The sequence below is a fragment of the Solanum dulcamara genome, chromosome 1 (genome assembly GCF_947179165.1).
Source record: "Solanum dulcamara chromosome 1, daSolDulc1.2, whole genome shotgun sequence".
Lineage (NCBI taxonomy): Eukaryota > Viridiplantae > Streptophyta > Magnoliopsida > Solanales > Solanaceae > Solanum > Solanum dulcamara.
In genome coordinates this window covers 22,347,959-22,357,590 of record NC_077237.1, presented here as the reverse complement: position 1 = coordinate 22,357,590, position 9,632 = coordinate 22,347,959, and the positions used below count along the sequence as shown (strand labels likewise).

At 38.2% G+C, this 9,632-nt stretch overlaps 1 protein-coding gene across 1 annotated transcript; it reads left to right on the top strand.

The window, feature by feature from the left end:
* Nucleotides 1-274: 274 nt before the first annotated feature.
* Nucleotides 275-7,357, top strand: LOC129903103 (uncharacterized). The gene is made up of 7 exons (XM_055978594.1): nt 275-450; nt 1,540-1,835; nt 3,357-3,893; nt 4,935-4,999; nt 5,127-5,383; nt 5,500-5,780; nt 5,890-7,357. The coding sequence occupies exons 2-7, from the start codon at nt 1,650-1,652 to the stop codon at nt 7,099-7,101; spliced, it is 2,538 nt and encodes an 845-aa protein (XP_055834569.1). The 5' UTR covers nt 275-450; nt 1,540-1,649; the 3' UTR covers nt 7,102-7,357.
* The last annotated feature ends 2,275 nt before the right edge of the window (nt 7,358-9,632 follow it).

Below are 9,632 nucleotides of genomic sequence, written 5' to 3'. Positions count from 1 at the left end.
GAAAAATTAGATCATTTTTTGGGAATTTGAAAATTTTGGAAGATCTGATGTATAATTTATGGTTAAATAAATATTTAAAGGTAAATTTTAGAATAATTATGATAATTAGATGTTTAGATTCATTATCCCATAAAGTATGAAAAAAAAATATTTTCCTATATAAATACAAAAAGTAATTTGTATGCTTTTAATTTTACCCGAGCTTGGTGTGAATAATATTTTTCGTTTATTTAATTTTAAAATTTATTGTGATAAAGAAAAAGCTGACCAAATGAAAGAGTCCAAAAAGAGAACGCAAACTCTCTCTCTCTCCTTACCTTTAATCGCACAGTACTCTAGAGACAAGACAAGTGAGTACAACTACACTCGCTCTGAAACAGAGCTTTCTTGTCGGAAAATTTTCAGGCTTTCCTTATCGCCGGCGACTATCTCCTTTTCCGGCCGTTCTGCGTAACTTCTTTCTCCTCATTCCGGCTCTTTTCTTCTTTTTGTTTGAAATATGTCATATTATTCTTTGCTTTATGTGTATGTATGTGCTGTTTAGAGTACTCATTATCCATTATTTTTGGGTTATAAAGGGGGAAAATTCCATTTTAATTACACTATTTTCTGATACATGCGTTTATCCTTTGAAGTGTCTGTTTTCCCCTTCCGTTTGGGTATTTTTTTCTTTTCTTTCGACAAAAATCTGGGAAGAAGTGCATGTTGGTACTTCAAAATTCTTGGTCCTCTATGTTGGGTCTAAGCTGATTTTCTTTTTTCTACTTCTTTTTTTTTGTGTGTTATTTTAAGGGTTTTGGCCAAGAAGATAAATAATAGTAGTTAGGCATAGGCATGTTAAAAGATAGTTGTGGATTCTGAAAAGTCTTACTCTTGCTTATTTAGGTATTCCTATGACCATCATTGTTGAATTGGAAGAGATAACCTTACACATAATTACCCAGAATATATAGTTATTTGCATGGATTTTAGGTTGAAGAGTAACAGTGTGTTTGGTATGAAGGAAAATGTATACCATAGAAAATGATTTCCTAGAAAATATTTTCTTGGAAAACAAGTAGGTTTCTTTAATTATTTTCTAGTGTTTGGTAAGTAAGCAAGAAAATATTATACCAAACGCGTTTATATGTTATTCAGCAAAATAAAATACTATGGAGGTGGGATGGGATGGGGAGTGGTGGTTGGGGGTGGCAGGGTGGGATGGTCAAGGGGTGGGTGTGGAGGAGACAATAACCTTGGAATGCCACTTATGCAATTTATTTTCCCTACTGAAGTCATTTTCCCAGTTTTTAAAGAGCTTATTTTCCTAGAGAACAATATTTAACTAATCAAACATGAGAAAATTGAAAAATATTTTCCTCCATACCAAACACACTCTAAGTGTTGCTTATACTTTTCCTCCCTTGTTGTTTGCCAAGATTATAAATAGCACATAGTTGAAATTCAATGACGAGTCCATGATGAGGTGAAAAGTGGTTCCAATAATGTTGAGCTCACGTGATGTCATTTTGATGTAGTTTCTTTTTATGATTTTTGCAGCATATATATTGTGAAGCTTTAGCTTCAAGTCGACGACTTTGCAGTTCATGTTGTTTTAAGTTTGCTGTGGAAAGTTTCAGTACCTCTCTGTATGACCTTTCAAAAACTTAATGATTCAGAAAAAAGTGTTCTTGACTTACAAGCGAAAGAGGCTATCAGGTTCTGATCTTTTTCTGGAAAATGGGACTCATAATACACCTTCTGAGTGTAGAAAATCAAAGGACGTAGCCCCTTTGCTGAAGGAAGAGGAGAAGTATGACAACCCTAGCTTCAAGGATGAAAAGAAAGACTCTGAGGTGAGATCTTTGATATACCGTACTCCATTTGGTTTAGGAAACCAAACATTTTATTGGATGCATGATTCTTCATTGGGGTGTAGTTGTAATAGGAGTAGTTGTTGTTGTATGAGATCTTTTTCTGAGGCTTGATTTTCTTTGGATAATCATCTTCTAATTTATGTCATCACGTTGTAAATGAAACCTTGGCAATTATTCTGAATTGAATCTTAATCTACACATATCTCCTTGATTTTGAGTTACTAGTGATTCTTGGTAATCAATAAACACAGATGTGTAGTGTGGCGCATGATCCTAATTCTTGTATCTCTTTCTTTCAGAAGTACATTATGCAAATGCTAATTATGTGATTATTAGCTACCGTCTCTAATAGCCATTCAATCTCTGCCTCTCTTTCTCTCTCTTCTTTTTGTTTAATGGAAATTGTTTACTTGCGATTAGAAATGACAACTAGGATGAACAGTATAGTAGGGTAAATTCAAGAGTCCATGTTATGATGAATTGCTAAGTTGTATATGCTGAAATATGTCTGCTTGTGCTTAAATGATAAACCTGGTAGGGGTGGTGCAAGCTGACTGAAACAATAGTGACAAAAGAACTCCTTATGACGGGTTGTGGGCTTAGAAATTGGTATGAGAAGTGTGAGAGCTTAGACTTTGGCAGAATTTTCATAAATAGAGCTTGATTTTTCATTTTGGTCAGAAAACTAAGTTTTTATATATTTTGAAAAAATTATTGCTATATTATCTCGTGAACCGATCTGTGAACACGATACAACCTTAAAAATCTGAAGGTAAATCAATTCATGAACACAAGCATGTTCACATGCCTCGTCAATTTATTTTTTCTAGGCCTTCGGTACTAGTGTACTATCCGTGTTGATTGGTCTTCTCACTTCTACCTCCCCAATCCTGCTGCATCAACTCCATCTGATCTATACTTCTTTCTTTCCCTGCTGCCCAGTTGTAGCATAGCTGGACCACCATTATCCCTTTAAATTTCTTCAAGTTACCCTATGCACATTTTCAGCTTCCCCTATCTCGCATGATAAAGCAAAGAGAAAAAAAAAAGATAAAGAATAGAAAAAAAAATAGAATTGAACAACCGTATAGGCATCTTATGCAGAAACAACTGATTGGACATAGTTGCATCTCGACATTCTCTTTTAAGGATGAAAATTGTGCCCACCAGTGAAAACTTATTTGTATCAACTTGCACATTTAAATACTTGTTCATTGTCAAAATCAAGAGAGCAGATAGGTAAATTGAGTTATTGAAATTATTTTATACTTTTATGATGTGTTCAGGATTTTTACTATGACTTTTTAGGGACTGTGCTTGTTAGATAGTCAAGCTTAACCTGAGAGATGGATTTTGAGCTTTAATATGGCTTTTGGTGGCATTATGATTTTCTTTGAAAGAATTTTCTTCTTGCCTCTACCGGATTACGATTCCGAAGGTTAGAAAAGGTGTCTTACTTGGAAACTTCCTAAGTTACTTAATTTCTGTTCATCTTTGCAGGATAATTCTGAAGAAGCTCACTCTTCAAAGGGTTCCGGAGGGCCTCTCGCTGAAGGAGAACAGAGGAGTTCACAAAAGAGATTATGTTCTTGCGTTACTGCAGGCTGTGTATGTGATAGTAAATGCACTCAGAAGTTTTCTCTTTCCCTGTTGACAGGATTGAATACTTCGAGAGAACATGATTTGGTTTCACCAAATTCTGGTGGTGAGAGGAGATGCAATCTTCAGGATTCTGATAGCTTTGATTTGATAAAACCGAGTCTGGAAGAAGCTGACACACTAAAAGTCATCTCTCTGACCCCCTCTGTAAATGCAGTAAGAAAAAGTAAATTGTCTTCTAGTCTGATTACTTTTCAGCGAAGAGCCAAGCGGGACAAGGATGCAGGTCGGGCAGATGGCAAGTGCAAGCTTGAAGTTGAAGATGTTTCTTGCTTATCAGTTGTAAATGCTGCATGTCTTGTTGCTCCTCATGATTCTGAAAAATCAGTTGCGGAGAGTTGCTCGATGGATCTTTCAGCAGATTTTAAGCATCCAGAGGTTAATCCTTATCCTAGGACAAGTCACTTCATTGCTAGGAATGAAGGGAACTTTTGTCAGTTGACTTTTAGATAATATTAGAAAGTGTGCCATGTTAACCTTATTGATAGATATTCAGAAACCATCTGAAACATGTCTAACCATTTTTTGGAGATCAATGCTGGTTATTCACATTCTTTTCTAATCTATTTTATAGTTATTTGTATTCCTAAACTAAAAGTGCAAAGTTGGCAGAAACAAAATACAAATATATTATGCATTTGTAGGATAGCCATAGTATTTCTCTCGACTCTTACTTTGAATACATGACACAAATATCTATGCTCATCCCATTTTTCCTTCGACTGTTACAAACATTTTATCCTGTGTTTCTTGTATGAGTTCTTAGTAACCACGAGCATGCAGTTTAAAGCTTAAATTTTGATCTAGACTTTGCTGACTTTTGCAATATGGGATATTAAATTGATATCTGGATTTCTTTTATTTTTGAGTGCGCTTAGACTAGAAACTAATATTTCTTGTTTTTCACCTAATTTGTTTGTTTTGTTTCTATGTATGTTTGGATTTGGTTTTAGGAAATATGATTTTGGGATAATTCCTAGAGTTTTTTTTTTGTTTTTGTTTTCAGAAATATAAAATCAAGAATATTGGGATAAGAAAACAAAACAACTGTGTGCAAAAACAAAACATTCTGCTTATGTCCAGACAAGGCTCAATTAAAGTATAGTTTCAGAATGATTATGTAAACTTACTTGCTTTCCTATGACTGCAGATGCTAACCTACAGGTTCTGTAATTTGAGAGACAATTTCACTTTGCATGAGACTTTTTTTTTTCTGCATCCTGCTTAAACTGGATACTAGGTTTTTTCCTTTGACATGTTTAGCTATGTGAAGGCATTGATAACTCAGGTTGGTAGAACCTGCTTGCTGCTCTGTTCATCTCTGCTGTCCTACTAAGACCTGATGAAGACTGACATGCTAATCATTTCTCTAGAAAATCATGTAATATCAATGTTAACCAAGTTTTTATTTTGTTACAGACAACCAACGGAGGTGACCATTATCAATGTGCTTGTGCTGGATCACCACCTTCACAGATGAAGATGTAAGCTTAACTATCTTCTACTCTTGCCTTATAATGAAGCAGCAGATAGGTTTAATGAAAGATTCTTGTCTGGAAATATAATCTAGTTGGAGATAATTCAATTATTTCCTGGATTTTGCTTGTACAGATTGTTAGAAGTTAATGAACAGCCTATCTCAGTGAAGGAGGCTCCACCAATTGGCAAAGTAGCTGATCCAAATTCTGGAGTAGGTTTCTCTGGTTTTGATGACCGTGGTGCTTCAGATGCTTTTAAGGACTCATCAATTCATAGCCCTCAGGACCCTTCTTTTGATGGTTTGTCCAGAACTGAAGTGCCAATATCGTCTCCCTTAGAGGTTGCAAGTAACAGTGGTTCCCAAGCTTTATATCTATCTATACCTTGTGGTATGTATTTTATTTGGTTTTATCCTGCTGGATTTTAGATATAAATTTTTGTAGGAGCTCCTGTTCATGAATTCTATGTGTCTCAGTATGCTTCTGTTTTAAATTACCATGTTCAGACAGTGATGACAAAATGGACCACAATAGGTCAGAACAAGCATATGATGAACACCTCATTCCAACTGCACTGGAAGTTCAGCAGAACCCTCCTTGCTCCTTGAATGGAAATAATTCAACGGTTTTACATGAGGTGCCTTCTGACCAAAGTTTGGAATTACTCGACAACAAGCCTGAGAAGATAACTCCAATTCATGCAGAGGTGCCTGAAGCTGTGTGCTTATCTGGGACAGCGATGGCTAATAATGGTGAGGGCATTTCTTCAAAAAATGATTTACTGAAGGTAAGTGCAGTGTTAAGGAAAGTGCTGCTCATCTCAATCTCTACCAGTTTTCCAAGAAGCTGTGTTACTTTAATGTTTGATTGAGATGCATTAAATTGTTTGCTTTCAGCTTTTGCCGGAAGATAGAACCTACAACTTTTTCCCATTAGCAAGCCTGCAGGAAAATGAGAGTGCTCATGCTAATTCTAAAGAAGGAAAAGCTTCCTCGTTAGAAGACAAGAAGCATTGTGCATTTACTGTAGCGGAATCCTCAGATTTTCTTGGTTTGTCACTGCCAACTGAATCCATGGTTAATCGTCAAGCTTTAGTTTCGAGATCCTCACAGTTGGCTGACGTATGGAATCAACCAAGCGAATTTATTCAAGGAGCAGTTCGTCAGTTTTCTGTAGATGCATCAATGCTTCACCGACATCAAATGATCCTGGACAACATTCTTAATAGAGCAAGATCTCAAAATGGAAACAAGAGGAGATTTGCAGAAAAATTAGGGTCTCCAACCATGTGGTCAGAAGAGGAGCTAGATTCTCTTTGGATTGGTGTGAGGAGGCATGGAAGAGGCAACTGGGATGTGATGTTGAGGGATCCTAGGCTGCGCTTTTTTTCCTGGAGGACACCAATGGACTTGGCAGAACGGTGGGTGGAGGAACAGTCGAAACTTTTACATGGAAAATCCATTTCCCCTGTGAGACAGTTACGCAAAGCTGATGTTTCATCTCATGATATGGATGATGTTCAACTTTCACTTGGGCATGCACATTCCCAGTCAGAGGACAACATCCGGAGCCATATACCATTCCATTTTCGAAATGTTCAAAATACGTCGTCCAAGCAACTTCACCTGGCTACAACAAATGGAGGGACCTTAGAGTCCCTTTGTCTCGGGGGAAAACACAAAAGTGCTAGGTTCAGTCAATCCGTGAACACTCCAGGTTCGGGTGTTGAATGTTCATTCAGTTCTCGAATTATGAACAGAGTATCTGAAGTAGGTAATTTGCCTCACTGGCTTAAGGAAGTGGTTGCTATCCCACCCAGGCCTCCGGGATTTTCCCCAGATTCTCCATGGGTTTTCCATCCATGGATTGGTCCACCGTTTTCTGAACCTAACAGAGCTCATTGCGATTCAAGGAACAGAGTGAGCAACTTGTACACTTCACCAAGAACTGAGCCGAATGATGGTAATGTTGATTGTGCTCATCTCCCTATGAGAGAGGGGAAGCAAAAATGTAAGTCAGAAGCGGATAAAAGAGTTGAGCTGATTGTGATCAATAGCGATGCCTCATCAGAGGAGACAATATCAGATGATTGTAATGTAAGGCATTAGCTGAAGTTGGGGTTTCATAGTTCAACGATGGTTAAGCTTGTATAAAAGTTGGTAGTCTAAGTATCTCAGCAATTTCTCGAGGGCGAGATTAGCTGAATCAGGTAGTTTTTTTTTAAAAAAACTAGTACTGCAATCAGTTGATTTCAAATTCCTAGTTTAGTTATTTGCAGTAGCTGTATGTTGTAAACTCACTATAGTTCCTAATTAGGAATTGGATCAAAACCAAGCTATAATCCAAACGCCGTCATAAACTCAAGGCTGGTAAAAGCTTTCTACCCTTGCAAAATGTGATAAAGCGCAGACTGATAAAACTGAGTTTGGCATGTAGGAAACCATTTGGTTTTCCATCCGGTATTCATATTAGAGATGGACTAATTTGGATTCGCACTGTCTAGGGCCCTAATCAAGGGAAGCTCCTTGCCAAAGATTTTTAATATTCATTCCTTGGGTCTTCAACCATCCACTAATCAGGGGAAGCTCCCTGCCAAAGATTTTTCATATTCATTCCTTGGGTCTTCAACCATCCAATTTTAATTGCTCGCACTGTCTAGGGCCCCAGCCCTAATCAGGGGAAGCTCCCTGCCAAAGATTTTTAATATTCATTCCTTGGGTCTTCAACCATCCACTAATCAGGGGAAGCTCCCTGCCAAAGATTTTTCATATTCATTCCTTGGGTCTTCAACCATCCAATTTTAATTGCTCGCACTGTCTAGGGCCCCAATCAGGGGAAGCTCCCTACCAAAGATTTTTCATATTCAGGGTTCAAACTCGAGATTTCTAGTTAAGGGAGGAGCAGCCCCATTAATTGTATCACATCCTCTGACAGTGAAAGAAAAAGTTTTACAGAGATGTTTTGTGATATTTGGTTGGTGAGAGTGGAAAAAAAACACAATACATATTTATCAGAGACATTAATAAAATTGTTGGCAAATCCAATAGTATGCTGATAAATTCTCTCTATGTCGTAAAATAATATATGTACATGTTATCCTCCACCATAATTTGTTTTCCTATATCTTATACTCTACCACAATTTGTCTCCACTATTATGTGTTTTCACCATAATTTGTTTCTTCTTTTAGGACTATAAATAGTCATTATTGTAAGCATGAATGAATATAGAAAACAGAAGAAAACAATAACATTACTTACTTGCTCCCTCTTTACAACAACAACAACGACGACCTAGTGAAATCCCACACCGTGGGGTCTGGGGAGGATATATTGTACGCAGACCTGGCTCCTACCAAGGTAGGACGGCTATTTCTGAAAGACCCCCGGCTCAGTAAAAAACAAATAAGAAAGAAGTCAGATAAGAATAGGAATAAGGAGTTCAAAACGCTATAGAAAAGCAAGCTAGGGCAATCAAAATACAGAAAGTAATGAAGGTAATAAATGAAGGTAATAAATGATAATAGATATCAGACCATAGCGAATTATAGGGAATTATAGTGCGCTAATACGCCTACTAATATGAGAGAATAACGAGACTATGAACTAGCCTTCTACCCTAATGTGGGTCCTCCACACCCTTCTATCTAAGGTCATGTCCTCGGTAAGTTGTAACTGCGCCATGTCCTGTCTAATCACCTCTCCCCAATATTTCTTCGGCCTACCCCTACCTCTTTTGAAACCATCCATGGCTAACCTCTCACACCTCCACACTGGGGCATCTATGTCTCTTCTCTTCACATGCCCAAACCATCTCAGTCGCATTTCCCGCATCTTGTCTTCCACCGGGGCCACTCCTACCTTGTCCCGAATAGCCTCATTTCGAATTCTGTCACTCCTGGTATGCCCACAGATCCATCTCAACATTCTCATCTCAGCAACTTTCATCTTTTGAACGTGAGATACCTTAACTGGCCAACACTCCGCCCCGTATAACATAGCCGGTCTAACCACCACTTTGTAGAACTTGTCCTTCAGTTTTGGAGGCACCTTCCTATCACATAACACACCGGAGGCGAGCCTCCATTTCATCCACTCTACCCCAATACGATGTGTGACATCCTCGTCAATCTCCCCGCTACCTTGTATAATAGACCCAAGGTACTTGAAACTATTTTTCTTTTGGATGGCCTGGTCACCAAGCCTAACTTCCGTGCCAACATCTTGAGGTGTCTCACTGAACTTGCACTCTAAGTACTCTGTCTTGGTCCTACTCAGCTTAAACCCTTTAGACTCCAAGGTCTGTCTCCAATCCTCCAGCTTAGCGTTAACTCCGCTTCGGGTCTCATCGATCAAGACTATGTCGTCCGCGAAAAGCATACACCATGGCACCTCACCCTGAATTTGTTACGTCAATCCATCCATCACCAAGGCAAATAAAAATGGACTAAAAGCTGATCCTTGATGCAACCCCATCCCAACTGGGAACTGGTCTGAGTCGCCTCCGACTGTCCTTACCCTAGTTTTGGCACCCTCATACATGTCCTTAATCACTCTAATGTATTCCGCAGGTACACCTTTAGCCTCCAAACATCTCCATAGTATCTCTCGTGGCACTTTATCGTAAGCTTTTTCTAGGT